Source organism: Scyliorhinus canicula, chromosome 14, assembly GCF_902713615.1.
Source record: "Scyliorhinus canicula chromosome 14, sScyCan1.1, whole genome shotgun sequence".
NCBI lineage: Eukaryota > Metazoa > Chordata > Chondrichthyes > Carcharhiniformes > Scyliorhinidae > Scyliorhinus > Scyliorhinus canicula.
The window spans coordinates 116,813,093-116,836,250 of record NC_052159.1 but is presented as its reverse complement, the minus strand read 5'-3'; the positions used below and the strand labels follow the sequence as shown (position 1 = coordinate 116,836,250).

Sequence of the window (23,158 nt, the reverse complement as noted above, 5' to 3'; positions counted from 1 at the left end):
TACCCTCCCACGCATGGCGTGATTCGCGTGGTTAAAAACAAAATGTCAAATTCCGGCCATGGCTTCACCAACGCCCTGTATAGCTGAAGCCTTCTTAATTACTTGCTGTACCTGCAAACTAACTTTCTGTGACTCATGTACGAGGAAACCTAGATCACTCTGCCCCTCAGCATTCTGAAGCTGTTCTCCGTTTAATCTGCTTTTTTATTCTTCCTGCCAAAGTGAACAACTTCACATGTTCCCACATTATACCCCATCTGCCAAATATTTGCCCACTGATTCAGCCTATCTATATCCATCTGCAACTTCCTTATGTCCTCTTAATAACATACTTTCCTAACTACCTTTGTGTCATCGGCAAATTTAGCTACTATGCCCTTGTTTCCCTCATCGAAGTCATTGATAAAACGTCCCAGCTCAAACTGTTGCCGGACTCCACTCGTTACATACTGCCAATCAGAAAAACATTCATTTAAGCATACTCTCTGTTTTCTATCAGCCAGCCAGTCTTCTACTAGCTAATCTTCTATTCTTGCTGATATGTTATCTCCTACACCAGAAGCTCTTATTTTGCACAATAACCTTTGATGTGGCACCTTGCCAAATGCCTTCTGGAAATCCATGTATTCTATGCCTTCAGGTTCCCCTTTACGAATGAATGAAAATCGCTTATTGTCACAAGTAGGCTTCAAATGAAGTTACTGTGAAAAGCCCCTAGTCGCCACATTCCGACGCCTGTTCGGGAAGGCTGGTACGGGAATTGAACTATGCTGCTGGCCTGCCTTGGTCTGCTTTCAAAGCCAGTAATTTAGCCGTGTGCTAAACCAGCCACAGCGCATGGTACTCCTTCAAAGATTTCCAATAAATTGGTAAAACGCAATCATAAACCATGCTGACTCTTCTTGATTACCTTGTGTTTTTCTATATGTCCAGCTATAACCTCCTTAAATGGTCGAGTCTAACCCCTTGCCCATGGCAGACATTAAACTAACTGGCTTATATTTTTCTGTTTTCTGCCTCACCCCATTTGTTAATAGAAGATTTATATTTGCTACTTTCCAGTCCGATGGAGCCTTTCCAGAATCGAGTGAATTTTGAAAACCTAACCCAAATGCATCTAGTACTTCATTAACCACCACTTTTATGATCCCAGGATGAAGTCAATCAGGGCTCGCAGGCTTGTCAGCCTCCAGCTCCATCAGTTGCACAGTGTTACTTCCCTAATGATTTCAAAAACTGCAGGCGGAATTTCCATTCAGTGCACAGAGCGCTGGTTGAGGTGAGAAAATCAATCAGCCCTGTTTTCTCTCCAATAATCCGGCACTGTGCACAAAAGATCTGGGGCATGATCCATGCTGTCACGGTAGTGGGACGGGGTCAGGGGGAAGGGAACATCCCTTTCCTCAGGGGGTTATACTTACCTGCGCGTACCCAGGAGGTTCCCATCGACTGCTTCATGTTTTTAAAAAGCAGTTGTAAATCTTGCTGACGTGACGTCATGTTGGTCGAGTGGGAATTCTAAATATGGGGGGAAGTTATGGCGGGGAAGACCGCTAATCATATTAAAATTTATGAAAATGAGATCTCACCAGCGAGATTTCTGATTCTCGTGACATTTTACGCCAGCATCACCGGTCTTACTTGTGACGGAGGCAGGTGCAAATTCACTCCCTGCAACTCCTATGGTTCCTCAGATACACACAATTCATGAGCAGCAATTGCAATTTCCTCTTGATTTTTTAACCTGGTTGTCATGTGCAGTTGGATAATGGTGCACATTGAAAATTGTATTTCTATAGGGGAATAGTAAAAATTACAACTTCTTTGATCCGATGTCGCTCACACAGCAAGCTGAAAATTCCCAGGACCTGAGGCGTAAGTTGGCTCACGTCTCAGCCCATACAATGATCAAGCTGAGGTATAAAATTGTCCTCCTCACATTTCTAACATCAGTTAACCAATTCTACGGTTGAATTTACCACTTTTCTTGCCAAACTGCGTAAATGTTTTTTGAAAGGTGAGAAATATTACATTTATTAATAGAGTCATAGAAGGGCAGAAGGAGGCCATTCGGCCCCTTGAGTCTGCACCGGCTCTTGGAAAGAGCACCTGCACATCTTTGGACTGCGGGAGGAAACCTGAGCACCCAGAGGAAACCCACGCAGACACGGGGAGAACGTGCAGACTCCGCACAAACAGTGACCCAAGCCAGGAATTGAACCTGGGACCCTGGAGCTGTGAAGCAACTGTGCTAACCACTGTGCTACCGTGTCACCCATATGTATAGTATTCACTATACATGGTGGACTGAATGGAGGAAAAAAATGTCTAACTAAAACAGCATGAAACCATTATTGGAAAGATGTGACTGGTTTCATTTGTGGCACTTGGTGGTTCCAGAGGGTTAGATTTGAAAATAAACAATTGAGTAATACCACTCAATATCTGCAACACAGTGTCTCACTTGAGAGGAGTGCAAATTAAAAGGCTGGAAAGAATGTAGTGCTGTGAATAGGGACTGCTAACCACTGTGCTGCAGTCTCCAATTTGTGCTTGTGACTCTTAGAGTCCCAAATCAGTAAAAGAAGAAAATAAATGCCACTCTGTTATTAGAAAGAATGAGTTGTATCAAAATTGTAAGTGGATAAAGTGATGGCAGATTAAATTCACATCAAACAAATGTAAAGCACTGTACTTAGGTACAATAAAATAAGCCACATAATTATTCCTTGAAATGTATTAAAATTGATAAGCTAGAAAAATCCGAGAAGACTCAGAACAATACACCTGTATCTCACCAGGGTGACATCATTAGCATTGCAAGGCAAGCCTAAAGTAGTAGGAATATCATGGGGATTGAGACTCACATTTTCAGGAAACTGCAGTTAGTAAAGAGCTACAGCGAATATCGCTGCTTAGAGAACAATGACTGTTTTAAGGATTATCCTTTGAAAGCCAGGCATGTGGAGATGCTCGATGAAATGGATGAGTGGGCTATCGGGGGCGGGGGGGGGGGGGGGGGGGGGGGGGGGGATGAACCATGTGTTTTGACAGCATTCCCTTCGAACACTTATCTGAAATGATATTAGTGGCAAAAACACTTTTTAGGCACTCCAGCTACATTATCTGGAGCTTCTTAAATTTGAACGGAGCCTTGTACACGGTTAGCATGTTGGCTCAATGATCTTGATTTAGTGGTATTGATCATTCAGTAGGCTCCATGTTTTTGACAAATGGAACACTGGCAAAGTGTTCCAGTGTTTTGGATACTTTGCCGCATTAACAAGATCAACCCATTCTTTCATCACCACTCATTATCAGCCCTGTGAAGAACAGGCCAGGAGCGTGGCATATTGATCATCAGCACAAGACAGGACTTATATATCACCTTAGAAAGGAATTAAAGGTGCTAGCTATTGAAAACCAAGTGGTTGCATGGGGATAAAGTGTTGGGAGCCTTTAAAAAGACTGCTAACAGTTTTCATGCATGTATTTGACTTTGGAAAGGTTGTTCAGCAACAATTTATGCTATTATTCTGTTGAAACAGTCAGGAGAGAAATTGGACCATGCAGAAATTCAACACACGCAGCGCTGATTTCTGACCTTAACCCGCTTTCTGCAATGAAACTCAGATATCAGGGCCAGCAAGTCTAACTTGATGGTGAATTAAGTCCTCAGGGTTTAAGAATTCCAGAAGACATCACTTATTTAGGGATTGAAAGATATTAAAAGAAACCCTTCTTTTTTTTAGCCAAATTTGGTCACTAACTTTGGGAATTAGAGGGCATGATTGAAACACATTAAAAATATGTAAGTATTGGACATAAAAAATCATAGGCTGGATCCTCCGCTACCGGGATTTCCCAATGGCATGGGACTGCCCACAATGGGAAACAACATTGGCCAGCTGGTGGGACGGAGAATCCTGCTGCCAGCGGGTCCACAGCGAACCAGAAAACTGGTGCGGCGGGAGGGAGAATCCCTCCCCATTTACTATTGTACCATATACCTCGTGCAAAGGTCAATTTAAATATCTTCACATTAGTTGAGCTATGAACTGTTGAATGGAATTATAGAATCCCTACAGAGCAGAAGGAGGGCATTTGGCCCATCATGTCTCCACTGACCCTTCAAAAGAGCTAGGCTCACTCTCCCACCCCAGCCCCATAACCATGCTGCCCGTGAAAGAAAAAACTTTTTTTTATTTGTTGGACGTGAGTGTCACTGGCTAGGTAGCATCTATTCCCCTCCCAAATAGCCCTTTATATGGTGCCTGTCATAATCTCAAGACAGCCTAAAGTGTAGTCACTGTGGTGTAAAAATGTGACATTCATGTGCAGCAAAGTCCCACAAAAAACAATGACTTCATGACTAAAACCGCTGCTTTTGGTGTTGGTTAAGGGAAATAGAAGACTTTCCTGTTCATCTTTGAACTAGTTCCTTGAGATCTTTTGCATTCATCTGTGAGGGCAGGCAGGGAAACCATTTTACGAGCTATCCTGAAGATAGCACAGCTAAATATCCAGCACTCCCTAAGCACGGCATTGCAGTCTCAACCTGGAATATGCACCCAAGTCTCTGGAGTGGAACTGGAATCCACAAACTTCTAACTGAGGTGAGAGTGCTACCATTGAGCCACAGCTGCCACTTATGCTTTATATTAGTCCAACAAATGTGTCACTCTCCTCGATTTAAATTCTCCACAGATTTTGTGTCAACAGCTATTTTCAAGTTGAAAGGCTCAGTCATAGCTGCCAATCACTTTCAAGCAAAGCAGCCTATTGCAATGTAGATATTTTTCAGGTCATTGCTACTAGCTTGTATTACTCACTTTTCTGTGCAAGAGTAGGTGTTGTGAAGTCTGTGCCTGATTGCATGTCAAGAACCAAAACAGCTTGTACACGATAGCCTTGTGGATAGCACAATTGCTTCACAGCTCCAGGGTCCCAGGTTCGATTCCAGCTTGGGTCACTGTCTGTGTGGAGTCTGCACATCCTTCCCGTGTGTGCGTGGGTTTCCTCCGGGTGCTCTGGTTTCCTCCCACAGTCCAAAGATGTGCAGGTTAGGTGGATTGGCCATGATAAATTGCCCTTAGTGTCCAAAATTGCCCTTAGTGTTGGGTGGGGTTACTGGGTTATGGGGATAAGGTGGAGGTGTTGACCTTGGGTAGGGTGCTCTTTCCAAGAGCCGGTGCAGACTCGATGGGCCGAATGGCACTGCAAATTCTATGATATCTATGATTAACTATAACATTGTATATATCCACATGATGGTTAATAGAAAGCAAAGAGTTGGGATAAATGGGTGTTTCTCTGGTTGGCAATCAGTAGCTAGTGGTGTCCCTCAGGGATCCGTGTTGGGCCCACAATTGTTCACAATTTACATAGATGATTTGGAGTTGGGGACCAAGGGCAATGTGTCCAAGTTTGCAGATGACACTAAGATGAGTGGTAAAGCGAAAAGTGCAGAGGATACTGGAAGTCTGCAGAGGGATTTGGATAGGTTAAGTGAATGGGCTCGGGTCTGGCAGATGGAATACAATGTTGACAAATGTGAGGTTATCCATTTTGGTAGGAATAACAGCAAACGGGATTATTATTTAAACGATAAAATATTAAAGCATGCCGCTGTTCAGAGAGACTTGGGTGTGCTAGTGCATGAGTCACAGAAGGTTGGTTTATAAGTGCAACAGGTGATTAAGAAGGCAAATGGAATTTTGTCCTTCATTGCTAGAGGGATGGAGTTTAAGACTAGGGAGGTTATGTTGCAATTGTATAAGGTGTTAGTGCGGCCACACCTGGAGTATTGTGTTCAGTTTTGGTCTCCTTACTTGAGAAAGGACGTACTGGCGCTGGAGGGTGTGCAGAGGAGATTCACTAGGTTAATCCCAGAGCTGAAGGGATTGGATTATGAGGAGAGGTTGAGTAGACTGGGACTATACTCGTTGGAATTTAGAAGGATGAGGGGGGATCTTATAGAAACATTTAAAATTATGAAGGGAATAGATAGGATAGATGCGGGCAGGTTGTTTCCACTGGCGGGTGACAGCAGAACTAGGGGACATAGCCTCAAAATAAGGGGAAGTAGATTTAGGACTGAGTTTAGGAGGAACTTCTTCACCCAAAGGGTTGTGAATCTATGGAATTCCTTGCCCAGTGAAGCAGTTGAGGCTCCTTCATTACATGTTTTTAAGGTAAAGATAGATAGTTTTTTGAAGAATAAAGGGATTAAGGGTTATGGTGTTCGGGCCGGAAAGTGGAGCTGAGTCCACAAAAGATCAGCCATGATCTAATTGAATGGCGGAGCAGGCTTGAGGGGCCAGATGGCCTACTCCTGCTCCTAGTTCTTATGTTCTTATGAACAATTGCAAAATGTGGACATTGCTAATCCTTTCTCGCGTAGCAGTATTGGAGGCCAAGTATGAAGCACAATTTCAGTAAATGAAGCTGATCTTGGATGTTTTCCATTTCTCACATCAATCATCCTATGGTCACTGTTAGTGAAATCCCAAATTTGTACCAAACTAGGGGTCGGTTCGGGTTGAATATCCACCCTCTAGAATTTGGGATGAGACTACCTGATGCTTGAAGTAGGACCTTACTTCCAACAGAGGAGGAAAAGACATCCATCCCCTTATCATGGAATATTTCTGAACCTTATGATGTAATGCAGTATGTTTATCAATTATGCCAACTTTTTGACATGTCGTTTTCTTTGAAGCGCTGTTAAACCAAGCTGGAAATTTGAATAGATTTTGATTAGTTTGGATTAATTCGTTGCACAATTTAACTTTTATCCAATTTGAAATTTCCAAGCAGATATGTTGATCTGGATTAAACAATTGCCAGTTTGAGAGCCAATATGGCATGTTACAAGATGAATTGAAGGAACTGCTTGCAAGAGCACCTAATCAGAAGTTGAGTGCAATGTGAACTGCCAACAGGTCAGGTTCTAAGCTGGGAACATAGTTTTCTAACATTTCCCTTGAGTATCCACTTATTCAGTGTCCTTGAAAACGTTTTGTGGTGGTCATTAAACACATAACTGTCCAGGGGCTGGGATACTTTTTTATTTAAACATATTAACATTTTTAAGTTACTGCTCCTAGTCTGTGAGAGGTGAGAAGTTTAATTTCTTATTGAATATATGGACTGACGTACCACTGACAAACCTATCTCCCTTCAGTACAGCACAACCCCACTGCTGACTGGATCATGGAATCAGTCCTATAATAAAAGCTTGTCATAACCTCAAGACAGCCTAAAGTGTTGTCACTGTGGTGTAAACATGTGGCATTCATGTGCAGCAAGTTCTCACAAAAAACAATGACTTCATGACTAAAACCGCTGCTTTTGGTGTTGGTTAAGGGATAACCATAGAAGACTTTCCTGTTCATCTTTGAACTAGTTCCTTGAGATCTTTTGCATTCATCTGTGAGGGCAGGCAGGGAAACCATTTTACGAGCTATCCTGAAGATAGCACAGCTAAATATCCAGCACTCCCTAAGCACGGCATTGCAGTCTCAACCTGGAATATGCACCCAAGTCTCTGGAGTGCCATATAATTCACCATTATATGGCACTCCGATTAAAACGGCATTGTGATAATTTTTTCTGGTCTATGTTTACCTGTTGCCTGTTTACCTCAATTTTAGGAACGTCAGAAATTTATGATCCATGAAAAAGGAGGAACAGATTCTTGATTATCTGAGAGACTTCATACTGTGAGACTAACTGGGAGAACTATTCTGTACCATTGGTAGCTATCTTTACTAACTTCCAATATCAGCAAAGAGGGTCCCATTCATAGAATCATAGAATTTATAGTGCAGAAGGAGGCCACTCGGCCCATCAAGTCTGCACCAGCCATTGGAAAGTGCACCCCACCCAAATCCACACCTCCACCCTATCCCCGTAACCCAACCTGAACTTTTTGGACACTGAGGGCAATTTAGCATGGCTAATCCACCTAACCTGCACATCTTTGGCCTGTGGGAGGAAATCGGAGCACCCGAAGGAAACCCACGCAAACATGGGGAGAACGTGCAGACTCCGTACAGTCACCCGAGGCCAAGAATCGAACCTGGGACCCTGGAGCTGTGAAGCAACAGTGCTAACCGCTGTGCTACCATGCCGCCCATTAAAAACATAAATTTAGTATCTGACAATGAATGAATTCATGACCTGCCATCATGAGAGGAGGCAGGATGGAATGATGTAGAAAACTATTGTCATCAACAAACTCTTATTGGCTGTTCTGAAATAGCCATTTATTCACGATTATAATTTATAAAGTGCTGACAGTTTAATCCAAGTGGCAAACAAGGTTTTGGGTAGTGACCATAACTGTTGGAAATGGTACACGGCCTTTTGCACCATGTCCACTGAGGCAATGGTTGCTACTTTTGGAGCTGCTCCCACTCTGCTAGTGGAAACCTCTGTGGCAAGAACACTGTTTATATGGATAAACAGAGAATGTCTGGTGAATTTACTGTAACAGAGTGCAAGTATCTCCAAAGAAATCCCCAGCCAATTACTTTATGAGGTTAACACGAATTATGGGCGAGATTCTCCCATATGGGGAGAAATCGTAAGGCTGGCGTCAAATCCGATTCTGGTCCCCGGTTGGGGCCGACGCCGTAAATTCCGGCATCGCGGCCTTAACGAATTTCGTTAAGCCCGCTTGCCAGTGTTAGCGCCTGCTGACGCATCATATGACATCAGCCGCGCATGCGCGGATTGGAAGACTCCAACCCACGCATACGCGGATGACGTCATCGCGTATTTGCGCGAAACCCGCGCATGCGCGGGCCGGGATGCCCCTCAGCCGCCCCGCGAATGGATACTGCGGGGCGGCGGAAGGACAAATAGTGCGCGGGCATCGGGCCCGCTGCCCGCGTTCGGTGCCCACCGATCGCGGGCCCATGGCACCCTTGGCACGGCCGTGGTACTGCCGTGCCAATCGGTGCCATGGTTATAAAAAGCGAGAGTTTACGGCCGTTTTTACGAACGGCCAGACCAGGTGTGTTTGCCGTTCGTAAAAACAGCCGTAAAGGGCTGGGAACTCGGCCCATCGATCAGCTGAGAATCGCTGCCGGCCGTAAAAAAACGGCAGCAGCGATTCGTATCGGGAGTCGGGCGTGGGGGGGGGGGGGGGGGGGGGGGAGAATAGCGGGAGGGCGTCGGAACAGCGTGGCCGTAAAATTTTACGAGCCACGCTATTCTCCGCACCGTCGGGAGTGCGGAGAATCTCGCCCGTTATTTTTCATATGCACTAAATGCAAGGAGACTTATAACTTGTGTTTGAACTAAGGAAAGTTGTGGAATGCTAATGATTATGGCTGCTGTATTGTTATTACTTGTGACAATAAAGATCTATTAATCTATTAATCCAACCCAAACTTCCTGCAAATATTATTTGGAAAGTGGGATTGAAGCATCATTCTGTATGTGGAGAGAAACAGGGAAGTGGCTTGCCTTTATTATTGTTCCAGCAACAAGCAGCACCAATGAATGACTACAAGAAAATTAGTTTTACTTCCTTGAGGGATAGATGTTAGTGAGGACACCAGAAATAACTCCCTGCTCTTCTTTGGAATCTTTTACACCCTCCTGAAAGAGTAGATGTTTCATCTGCCACGTGACGCCCCTGACAGTGCAACACTTACTACCGTATCAGCTGCATTAGATGCTTATGTCACTTGAGTGGAGCCTGAATCTGTAATTTTCTGACTCAGATGCTACACCAGGACTAAGACCATTACTTAGATATATCTCACTCCCCTTAACACATTTGACTTCTCAGATTTATTGTACAGAAGTTAAATTACTCACTTGCTTGTTCCCGCATCTTCCTTCCTGCTGCTGACTTGCGCAGAAGACTTCGACCTGAGCTGAAAAGACTGTTCAGTTCATCCAGTGGGCTGCATATAGTAGAAGAGTAGGGAAATAGTAATGCATTCCCCGCCGAGGAGGCAATGCTCTTCCCAGGTTCTGTCCTGCAGGTTTTTACTGGTGAGCAAGGCAATCTTGTAGAGTTTGTAGAAATTCCTCCTTGTAAAGGATTAGGTTTCTGAGGTACTTTAGGAACATCTGTGCTCACAACTAATTTTCCAGTATTGGCAAAACAAGAGGCAGAAGTATCTGGTGGGAAAATAAAATGTGAAGCTTGCCTGTAGGGAGGAGTAGGAATTAATGGAAGAGGAGGAGGTGTTGAGGGAGGAGACATCTTTCCTGATATACTGAACACACCCAACCCAGGAGATGCTGGTGGCTCATTTTCTCCTTTTTGATGGTTTGTGTACGGTTGAGACACAGGTGATACACCATCTGATTGCACAGAGTAATTCAAATTTGTTTCCAGAACCGGCAACCTTTTGACCTCCAGGGGAGTAAGCGGTGATTCATCAGAAGCAGGTGAACACTGTACAGGTGTTGGAGGAAATACCAGCAGAGGGGGTCGATGTGGGAGGAGGTTTGGAAATGGCGGTGGGATGTCACATATTAATTCCTGGTAGCCAGTCATGGTCGGGCTGTCTGTTCTGAAATCCTCAGGTAATGTTGGCGTTTTCATTTCTGCACGAAGAGGACAAGCTGTGTGCTTTGCAAAGAAAGAAGCGCCTGACCCGCCTTCTAACAAACAATATTTCATTTCTTCATAAACAGATTCTCCTTGATTGGGACTCTCCACCTCTGTCAAATAATTTCCGTCCGCTCCGCCAGTCCCTCCCATTTCTATATAAACAGGTTCCACATCCTCTTCTTGTGACAGATGGAGACTTAACATGCTGTAGTGGGGCCCGTCAGCAGAAGCAGCCCGTTGAATAGTCCCAGTGCTGTGAGCTGCTTTAGTCATTGTGCTTGTGAATTTAAATGCAGATGGTTTCCTTATGTAGATTTCTTCATACGAACCTGTCAGTCTGGTGTTGGGGCTTCTTTTGGGCTTTGGTGGGGGAATCTTTTTCATTGTGCTGTAATCATCGCTGTGAGGTCTTGGCTTCGTCAGAACTGCGAATAAAAAAAAATAGGTTATCAATAAATAATAATTTCACTGCCTATGCCCTTGCTTTACTTCAATGTTCGTAGTAAAATAGGTACCAAAATAATAAATTTTTTTTGGAGCTTTTTAAAAGGATTGTATTTTCTTCCCACCCTTGCCTCTTTTTGCTGAGGTACAATTTCAAAGGTAATAGTGTCTCTTCAATATTGCACGTTGTTGGCTATTATTTATTGACGAGTCCTAGCTGCCATCTTGTCCTTCTACATCAGTGTGTGGGAGATGGAGGGAGAGGAAAGTGTGGTGAGTGGACCGGAACGCTACAGCCAAGTTTGTAATGTTTTTACTGTATGTAACATGACTAAGCTCCAAAGATTCATGGGTATAGTAAACTAAGTGGAAAAATTCCTCCCCAACCAAGCTGTTTGTCAATGAGGCACTATGTCAGTTGGTACCAGAGGATAATGCATGGACGAGATCTTCAGGTTTTTCATGTCGGTGCCACCGACAGTGCCCCTCCCTGTCGTGGGTTACCAGGCAGCGCGGGGTGGAATCAATGCCCAATCCCATTGACAACAGTGGGACCAGAGGATCCTGCTGCCGGCCAACAGTGGGCCACCTCCTGCTGGCGAGAAACGCGCCGTGGGCAGGACAAAGAATACCGCCCCATTTGTTCCAAGAAAACAGCAGAATAGAACAGACAATTCATTGCGCATCCCAACAGCAAGGCCCAAACAAGGTGATGTGGCCCTTGTTGAAGCGGTAGAAAGTTTTGCATCAGCAAATACCACAACTCTACGAATAACAAATAAGCAACTGAATGAAATCAGAGACCCACAGAAATCGGATGTATAATGTGCACAGGCCAGAGAGTACTGTGTGAAAGGATGGCAAATCTACATGCTGTACAATCGCATTCTCAGACAGTACTATGAACAGAGAGGTAACCTCAGTGTAGTTGATGATTTACGGATCCATGATGAGAGTGGTCAATCTAAGAGTTCTGAGACTCGACATAATACAACAATTGCACCATGGACATTTGTGCATCCCAAAATGTTGAGCCAGAGCAAAGTATTCAGTTAGGTGTCCAGACCTCTCTAAGTTGTTGGAATAGGTGATAGCAAGCGGTATTACTTGTGCTATCCATCATTTGGAGACAAGAGAAATGTTGATGACATCTTCCTTCCCATCACAACCCTAGGAATGTCTTGGGATGGACCTCTTCAGACATAGAGATAAGATGTTCTTGATTGTAGTGCTGTGCTGTACTGTTCTATGAGTGCTCCAGATGCACAAAAGTCAAATAACTGCAGGGTCACACTTCTGAAGCAGTGATTACATTGTTGAAGGAGATATTTACAATACATGATTTCCCAGAACTTGGAATCTCAGACAATGGACAGCAATTTTCCAATGAGCTCTTTAAAGAGTCCACATCACGTGGTTTTGTCCATAAAACCAGTTCACTAAGATAGGTTCAAGCCAATAGTGAAGCAGAAAGAGGAGTACGTACAGTGAAAGCATTACTGAAGTGGAACAATGACATCCAATTTGTACCTCTGAGCTATTATTCAACTCCAATTCAAAATAGTCTAACATCATGTAGATAGGAAGAAGACCGAGGACTCAACGTGTTGCTCTCCCACACACACTCACCATGCTTGTTACAGACAAATAGAGGAACAGACACAACATCCATCTTATCCAAAAGCTCATGGAATGGTGAGATGAACTGGTGCACACTGATTGCCAGACAGAAGTAGTCTCCTATGCTATGAAAGTGCTTATTTATCCAATCCAACAGGTCAGATATTCTCCATGTATCAATCTATCAATCCAAAGTACAACCCAATTCATCTCTTGCACAGCAGTCTGTGGGGGAACCACCCTCAGGAGACAAACCACCGATCTCCCTCCAAATGAGAAGAGGATCTATTCTGGTAGTTACATGAAATCATTACAACAACGGTTTATAAAAGAATGGAGGAAAGATGAGAACCTAAGAAAAGAAAACAAGATTAAGGACTGCAACACACCAGATCACCGACGCCGAAATTGCATTCAGCGATCAACCGGAGAATCCCCGTTTTAAGCCCAAATTGCGATGCTCCACCCCCTCAAAACCGCATACTCGGGGAATACGCTGCATGCCGTATGGACGGCTTCAGGATGTCACCTGAGGCCTTCGCCCAATGCTCAGCCCCCGATGGGCTGAGTCCCCAACGGCATGGGACACGGGTGCTCACACCGTTCGGAGACCTCACGTGTTGGCTGCGGACTGAGTCCAATGCCCCCACAGTCGGGGGGGAGGAGCCGTTCCGCTTGCAGGGGGGCCTTTATTGGGGACTGGTAGGGGGTGGTTCAGAGGTTGCGAGGTTAGTTACAGAGGGAGAAGATTTTGGCAGGCTGGGTCCCGCTCGGCCACGGACCCGGCCTATCTCCGGCTGTATCCGCAGGTAAAGCTGGGGGCTTTACGCTACTGCTAGCCCCCCTACCAGACTGGGGATCGGTGTGGGGGCAGCTCCGACTTTATGGTCGTTAGACCAGACCGATCTTGTAGACATAGCCGCAGGATCGGAGAATCCAGCCGCAGGTTTGTTTGATATTCAGAATATAGAACTGGAATCAGAGACATGGGGGAGGGGGGGAGATGTAGTTCAATATGTTAGACTGGATAGTGGGTTAATGGGTGAATTCTAATTGTTTAATATGCTAATCATATACTATGTATATCATCACAGGAAGTAATGCAACACTGCATAATTTGGTCTCTGGTAAGCTGTGTGGAAGATGGAAACCAGAGCAGTAAGATGTGTTTCATATTCCTCTGCAGACTAATTAAGTATTTTGTATTAGTCTAACAATGCCAAGCATATTGTAACAGCAAGTCCAGTTCCCCAATCATCCCTGCGCTCATGGATCCATATTGGCTCACAGTCAAGTAATGTCTTGATTTTAAAATTCTCATCCTTGTTTTCAAATCTCTCCATGGTCTTGTCCCTCTAACCAAACAAACGTCTGAGATATCCATGTCCCTCTAATTCTGTCCTCTTGTGCATTCCCAATGATATTTGGAATCCCACAACCAATGCATCTGACCTAAGCTCTTAGGTCCTGACATATCTGGGTGGTGGACAATTAAGCATGGTAGCACAGTAGGTAGCACTGTTGCTTCACAGCTCCAGTATCCCAGGTTCGATTCCCGGCTTGGGTCACTGTCTGTGCGGAGTCTGCACGTTCTCCCCGTGTCTGCGTGGGTTTCCTCCGGGTGCTCCGGTTTCCTCCCACAAGTCCCAAAAGACGTGCTTGTTAGTAAATTGAACATTCTAAATTCTCCCTCAGTGCACCCGAACAGGCGCCAGAGTGTGGCGACTAGGCGATTTTCACAGTAACTTCATTGCAGGATTAATGTAAGCCTACTTGTGACAATAATAAAGATTATTATTAAACTAACTGGATCCTCAAAGATGGGGTGGCGCAGAACACCAGTGCAAATGATAAGGCTGAAGCATTTGCTGCAATCTTTGGTCAAAAGTGCCAATTGGATGATCCATGTGATATCAAGAGATAGCTAAAGGCATTGGATACTGCCAAAGCTCCAGCAATAGTACTGAACACTTGTGTTCCAGAATAGAACCAGCCATGCCCTTAACCAAGTTATTCCAGTAGAGCTACAGCATTGGCATCGACCTGGCAATCTGAAAAACTGCCTATGGCCTGTCCAGAGAAAGTAAAACATCTAACCCAGCCAATTACCGCTCCACCAGTCTGCTCTCGAACATCAGCAAAGTGATGGAAGGTGCACATAGCACTATCAAGTGACAGTTACTCAGCAATAATCTGCTCACTGACACTCAGTTCAGATTCCATCCGGATTACTCAGCTCTGAGCCTCATTACAGCCTTGGTCAAACATAGACAAAAGAGCTGAATTCCAGAGGTGAGAGTGATTGCTTTTGATATCAAGGCAGTATTTGATCGTATATGGGACCACGGAGCCCGAGCAAAACTGGAGCCAATAGGTATCAGGAGGAAAGCCCTCCACCAATTGGAATCATACCTAGCACAAAGGAAGATGGTTGTGGTTCAAATTTAATCTTCTCAGTCAAGGAAGGTCACTACAGGACTTCCTCAGGATGTGCGGCAGATGAAGTTCAATGCAAAGAAGTGTGAGGTGATGTATTTTGGTTGGAAGAACATGGAGAGACAATATAAAATAAGATATAACATTCTTAAAGGGATGCAGGAGCAGAGGGACCTGGGGTGTATATGTGCATAGATAATTGAGGGCGCAGGACAGGTGGAGAGAGCAGATAATAATGTATTCTGGGCTTTATTAATAGGAGCATAGAATGCAAGAGTATGGAGGTTATTGGCATATACAAGATATTAGTGAGACCTCAGCTGGAATATTGTGTGCAGTTCAGGATGCCACAGGATATATAGGAAGTATATTAATGCATTGGAAAGAGTAAATAAGAGGTTTACAAGAATGGTTCCAGGGATGAGACACTTCAGTTATGAGGATACATTGGAGAGGTTGGGATTGTTCTCCTTGTGGAGAAGAAGGCTAAGAAACATAGAATATAATCATAGAATTTACAGTGCAGAAGGGGGCCATTCATCCCATCGGGCCTGCACTAGCCCTTGGAAAGAGTACACTACTTAAGGCCATGTCTCCACCCCATCCCCCTAACCCACTAACCCCACATAACCTTTTGGACACTAAGGGGCAATATTAGGGTGGCCAATCCACCTAACCTGTACATCTTTGGATTGTGAGAGGAAACTGGAGCACCCGGAGGAAACCCACGCAGACACGGGGGGGGGGGGACAGTCACGAGAGACCGGAATTGAACTCGGGTCATTGGAGCTGTGAGGCAGCAGTGCTAACCACGGTGCCACCATGCCACGCAAGGGGAGATTTGATAGAGATGTTCAAAATCATGGATAGCTTAGATAGGAAGAAACTGTTCCTGCTTGTAAAAGGATCAAGAAAGAGAGGGCACAGAGGCACAGGATACATGATTGCCCAACGATGTATTTTCTTTTCATGTACAAATTATCTGTTTGAGTTGCACACAGAAAAATACTTTCACAGTACCTCAGTACACGTGACAATAAACAAACAAATCCAAATCCAGATTTAAAGTGATTGCAAAAGAAGCAAATTTGATGTGAGAAATAACTTTTTCACACAGAGTGGTTCGGGTCTGCCTGTATGTGTGGTGGAGGCAGGTTCAATCGAGGCATTCAAGAGGGCATTGCATGGTCATTTGAATCGAAACAACATGCAGGGTTACAGGAAGAAGGTAGGGAAATGACATGAAGTCACAATGCTCGTATGGAGAGATGATGTAGACACACCGTAACAATTTTGTGATTCTGTGATTCAATCATAAGGTCAGAAGTGGGGATGTTTGTTGATGATTGCACATTGTTCAACACCATGTGAGACCGCTGTCTGTGCCCAAATGCAACAAAACCTGAACAATAGTCAGGCTTGAACTGTTAAATAGCAAGTAACATTCGCACCACATAGATGCCAGGCAATGACCATCTCCAACAAGAAGAATCCACTATATTACCATTGCTGAATCCCCTCGATAAACATCCATTGACCAGAAACTGAAGTGGATCAGCCATATACATACTGTGGCTGCAAAAGCAGGTCAGAGGTTTGGAATTCTGCAGAGAGTAACACACTTCCTGACACCCCAAAGCCTGTCCACTATTCACAAAGTATAAATCAGGAGTGTGATGGAATACTCTCCACTTGCCTGGATGAGTGTCACTCCAACAACACTCAAAAAGCTCAACACCATTCCGTACAAAGCAGTCTTCTTAATTGGCAATGCATCCACTATCTTTAGCATCCACTTCCTGCACCATCAACGCACAGTTGCAGCAGTGTGTACCATCTACACGGCACGCAACTCATCAGGGCTCCTTCAACAGCTCCTTCCAAATCTGCTACTTCTACCACGAAGGACAGAGCTGCAGATGCACGGGAACACCACGACCAGCAAGTTTCCTCCAAGCTGCACACCATTCTGACTTGGAATTAGATTGCTGCTCCTTCATGTCGCTGGTTTAAATACTGAAACTCTCATTTTAACAGCACTGTGAGTGTTCCTACAACACATAGACTGCAGTTGTTCAAGAAGGCAGAGCACCACCATCTTCCCAAGGGCAATAAGGGATGGGCAATGACTGCTCGCTTAGAAAGCAAGTCCCACATTCCATGAATAAATAATGCTAAAAACTTCCCCACTGTATCGTCCCCCACATTGAGATCTCCCCCATCGCCGACATGAAAAAAAACAGGAACCGGGCAAAGGGAAAGCACCAGGAGCACACAGGCAAGTACAGCCTGGCACTGTCTACTGAAGGTGTGTGGGGGGGGGGGGGTCCCCAGTGTATTTTGGGGGGGGGGTGGGGGGGAATGGGGTTCCACGTGTACATGGATGGGTTGCCCACGTGCACGTGGAAGGGTCCTCTGTGCCCGTTTAAAAATGGCATACCAATCTCTAGAAACCTGTTGTTAGCTTTTTCAGGCCTCACCAGCATGATAGCGTGAGATACGCCTCTTGGATTTTTTTCCCAATGTGCTGGATAATATGGTTAGAAAAGACGGCTGTGCATCCTGGGTTTTCTCACCTGAGCCAGTACTTAGAAATCAAAAAAAGAAAATTCCATCCATTATCTCTAATATATTACACATTTTGAAATAAAATACATTGCAATGACATCAACAGGAGTTATAGCTCTATAATTCACATACTTCAATTGCTTTATTGAAATCATTTCCCATATAGTCGATCTATACATGACACTGATTGTCATTTATTTCCTGTCAATTGCAAGCCAACAACCAGAAGCGGAGAGCATTGGTCGGTCATATGCAGACTAAACCAAACTGCTGCATACACACTCAATATATGTCACTCACCTCAGAAACATCAACAAAGGGGAGTTGTACTGGGGCCTATCGTGGTTCAAACTTGATTAATTAAGCTGCGGAACATTGGGAATGGTAGGATATCAATGGTATTACACAAAAAAAAACACCAGAACTCGGACTTTACTGGCTTAGAGGGTGACTGGTGACAAATGTAGGTATTCCAATGAGAAGTCAATGACAGAAAAGTTTATTTCATAGAATTTACAGTGCAGAAGGAGGCCATTCGGCCCATCAAGTCTGCACCGGCTCTTGGAAAGAGCACCCTACCCAAGGTCAACACCTCCACCCTATCCCCATAACCCAGTAACCCCACCCAACACTAAGGGCAATTTTGGACACTAAGGGCAACTTATCATGGCCAATTGACCTAACCTGCACATCTTTGGACTGTGAGAGGAAACCGGAGCACCCGGAGGAAACCCTCGCACACACGGGGAGGATGTGCAGACTCCAAACAGACAGTGACCCAAGCCGGAATCGAACCTGGGACCCTGGAGCTGTGAAGCAATTGTGCTATCCACAATGCTACCGTGCTGCCCCGAATTTGTACATTTGTGACACAGGAATCACAACATAACAGGAAAGGAGAAGAGCTTTTGGAAAGGAAAAGAAGCATATCTGCAGAGGCTTGGAATTATGCAGCGAGTAACACACCTCCTGACTCCTCAATGTCTGTCCACTATCTACAAAATACAAGTCTGGAGTGCGATGGAATTTCTCCACCTGCTTGGATGAGAGCAGCTCCAACAACACTCATAAAACGCGACACCATCCACGGCAAAGCAGCCCACTCGATTGGCACCCTACCCACCTTATCACAGCAAGGGGGCTTTTGTAATCATCCTGAAGTTGGATCACATAACACATTTCCCTTAAAGTGGCATGCTGCTATGCTTTAGAGCCAGATGACAACAATAGTATCAGTCACATTTCCTAGTCAGTAAATCATCTGAGGTGACTTGCAGGACTCATTTTGCAAAATGATAATAGCTCTTCATTATAGTAGTCAATCGAAATGTGCTTGAGGTTTGTTGGACCAAATCCATTAAATTAAGTAAAATCAACTAATCCGATAGTACAAATCTAGATAATTTTTATTTAAATTGTTGCATTGATAGATCAATTTAATACCAATAATAATAATAAAAACAATCATAATTGGTAAATACATTTGATATTTAGCCAATATTGTGAAAGGTTAGTTTGAATTCTTAAACCCCGCCTCTTAATTAATTTTGGTGGTGCGTAAGACTATTATGAATTCTTAAAGGCCATTTTATTATTGAATTAATTTTGTCAAACGAAGCCTGTGACTTAAATTAATTTTGACAATCTACAAGACCGCTTGGAATTCATTAACCCCAGTGTCTTCAATTCATTCTGCTGATGTGTAAGTCTATTTTGAATTCTTCAAGTTCACCTACTTATTTAATTAATTTTGACAAGCTCTTTCTCAACTTATTTAACTGCCATTTCTGACTTCAATCAATTTATTTGCTTGAGTTTCAACAATTCTGGGTAAGAGCACTTTAACTTCATCAGTCCCTCCTCCTTTATTCAATTAATCTCTCTGAAATTGATCTTTATTTAATTAATTTAGTAATTGCTGGCTGTGTGTCCTCTTTTATTAGAAGAATTTATCCTGATCGTCATTCAGTGAAAGACTGTTTTATCTGCTCCATTTCTAGTTGTATTTACTTAATTAATTTGTTACCATTTCCTCTCATTCTCTGCAAGCAATTTCTAATTCCTGAAGCCTAACTGCTTAAATAATTAATTACTTTGTGATCTCCGCATCTCACTTTATTTAATTAAACGTACCTGAATCTTCGTACAAACCCCTTTTAATTCAGAAAGCTTGCCTACTGATTTAAATACTTAATAAAGATATCTTATATCTTACAACACCAAGTTGAAGTCCAACAGGTATATTTGGAATCACTGAGTGATTAAGGAGCTGCACTCCGAAAGCTAGTGATTCCAAATAAACCTGTTGGACTTTAACCTGGTGTTGTAAGACTTCTTACTGTGCTCACCCCAGTCCAACACTGGCTTCTCCACATCATGTTCTTACACAGTAATGGAAAGACTTCCAAATGATGTTCCTCATAGATATGGGCAATGTGCAGCAAATACCAGAGGTAAAGAGACATATGTATTGTCAGAGTTGATCAGAGGTAAGAAAATGATCATTAGGCTGGGGGAATTTCTACAGGGTCCTCGGGATATCTCAGAGTAATATCAGGGGAAACATTGCAGACGCAAATTTCTTTAACCACTTGCACTGTTTCTTCAGAAATTCATCTGATTTTTCACTGAGGGTACAGCACAAATTCAGACAATGTCCACTGAAAGTTCAGGTTGAGGTGAATTTTTAGGCTAATCAATGTTAAACGTGGATTGAATGATGAGTTAGGTGTTGCCTTTCAGTGCAGCGAAAGACAAAACATTGGATTTTCAGTGCTCCTGATGGCAATATTCATGCACCAGGTGCTCATATCAAGGGTTCAGACATAACCCCTTGTGATATTCACCATTAATTACAGGGATAAACTTGAATTCATGTGTGAAAATCCTAAAAAGCAAACTTTGGGCACTGTCAAACCTGAAATTAATATTTATCCTTATATGTCATGAGGCAGAAGCAAAAATAACTATGGTCAGATTTCCCCCCTCTTGCACTTGACTTTCCAATGTTCAAGTTTGAAGTGTAACAGATACAGCAAAAGAAATCAGTAAAGTAAAAGAAAAAAATTATATCTTTCATGAGCCCAAGATATCCCAAAGTGCTAACAGCCAGCTGGATTTTTCAATAGTCACTTTGCGAATTGTGTTTTTGTTGGATTAAAATGCATCAAATATCCAATCTTATGCACTAAACAAGAAGCTCTACTGTCGAAAAAGCAAAAGAATATTTTTTGCTGAATTGCGATCAAATTCAAGAGAGTTTAGCAAGCACAAAGGGCACCAGAGGAAACCAAATGTTTGTGCATCTTCTTTGAGTCAGAAGTTGCAGAAGAAAGTACAAGAGTTTAAGAGAGTTAAAATAACATGGTATAAAAGCTAGATGCTAGAATCTGAAACGAAAGAGAAAATGCTGGAAAATCTCAGCAGGTCTGGCAGCATCTGTAAGGAGAGAAAAGAGCTAACGTTTTGAGTCCGATGACTCTTTGTCAAAGCTTTGGGAAAATAACATGGAAGCTGGGTTTCAACAAAAATAGGTAAGTAATACGGATGCTTGCTGCATGCAAATTGGTTGCAATTATGACACTGATCTCACTTCAAAAATTCTCCAGTGGCTGTAAAGGATGTTGGGATATCCTAAAGTCAGGAAAAGTGTAATATAATTGTAACTTTCTTTTTTTCTTTTTACAGTGTTGATGATGTTGAGAGAGGCACATACTCATGAGGATTAAAATATTACTTTGAACTCACTCTGCGGTAGATATTTAATCATTTACCTGCATTTACTTGCATTTAAGAGAAAATTGCGTGGAATTCTTTGAAATCAAAATTAATTTCTACAAGTGAAAATTAATTAGAATGTATATAAAATGTGAAATATGTCCAAATATGTGCAGGTTAGCTGGATTGGCCATGATAAATTGCACTTAGTGTCCAAAATGCTTTGGTGGGGTTACTGGATTACGGGGATAGGGTGGAAGTGTGGGCTTAGGTAGGGTGCTCTTTCCAAGGGCCGGTGCAGACTCAATAGGCCAAATGGCCTCCTTCTGCACTGTAAATTCTATGATTTCATGATTCAATGATTTGTATTCAGCTCTGGCACATCCTGCTGGATATTTTAATATTCACTATGTCAATTATGTTGCTGTTGGTTTGAAAAGCATCAATTATCTAATCTTTTGCAGTAAGTGGGAATGTGCACACAAATGGAGCAGAGGTTGGAAACACAGCTCCAGCACTGTAACACTATCCTTCTGACCAATGGGCCTTTGTGTGTGGCTTCTTCCTTCACCAATGAAATGGGCAAATTTGCCTTTTGGGGTTAATAATGGATACATAGCAGTGATCTTACAATGTGGTTGTCAAGGGGTAAGGTTCTGATTTCAGAAATAGCAACCGCGAAATTCAAGTGATGTAGAAACGTAGACATATTTGCAGCAATTAAATTATAGAAGTTCACTCATTAGTATCTACGTACACACATATCTACAAAAATTGACGGGCAGCAAAAGACCCTGTGGTCCATCCAACCTATTTCACTGAACTGTGATAGTGTGGATACATTTTTATATACTGGAATGCACTGTCTGAAAGTGTGGTGGAGCAGATTAAGTATTAATTGCATATATACATGAAGGGAAAATTCTGCAGGATTATGAGACAAAGTGTAGGGACGTAGGACTATTGGATAGCTCTCAAAGGGTTAGCATAGGCACAATGGGCTGAATGGCCTCTTTCTGTGCTCAATTATGCTAATGATGACTGACTGGACGTACTATTCACTATATTTCTAAGATGATGTGATGTTCCTAAAAATACTGCTTATGTTTCATGACATCACATTGGTAGCATTATCACTTTATTTTGCAGCTGGTTACTAAGATTCACTGTTTTCAGGAAATATCATACGTCTCAGTTACAGGGGAAAAAAGGCAATATCCTGAGAAGGTACATATATTATAGTCTGGCAGTTAAATCACCCATGACGCTACTAAATGTCACATAAATGGACAGATTAATCATGAAGAAGATTTGTCCATTTTAGTCTAATTTTACGCTATTCTCAACGTGAACAATCATTCTTCAAACCTTCATTCGCTGCTTCTTTAGAAGCCGCCGATATACATGCAGTCACAACCTCATATGAAGCACTCAGTCGCGTATTGGGGTCCCGCTTTGGTTTAGGAGGAGGTTGTTTCCGTGGTGACTGCAGGCCATTGCTATCATCCATACTGAATACTGAGTGAAGAGAGGGTGATCTGATGGATGATCCAATCACAGAATGTGCCAACCCATCGACAAAGGTAGGTGCCGGCACCGAACCCGAGTGAAAAAGCTTCGCTGTTCGGCAGCCCAAAAGACTGTCTTCATTGACCTTTCCACTCCCGTTGCCAGATCTGAAATTAAAATGACGTCCAGATGCTGAATTAGAACAATGAACCTGTTCATGCAAACGTAATGCCAGCTTTTCACACAAGCAAGCAACCAACACCCCCACTGTGAAGTGAGGGT

At 43.2% G+C, this 23,158-nt stretch overlaps 1 protein-coding gene across 1 annotated transcript in view; it reads right to left on the bottom strand.

Annotated features, from left to right (window-relative positions):
* Positions 1–23,158, bottom strand: part of myo16 (myosin XVI) — a 650,273-nt gene that overhangs the window by 23,187 nt on the left and 603,928 nt on the right. The window contains 2 exon segments of the mRNA XM_038818242.1: positions 9,835–11,007; positions 22,736–23,043. Of these exon segments, the coding sequence (XP_038674170.1) occupies positions 9,835–11,007; positions 22,736–23,043 (1,481 nt within the window).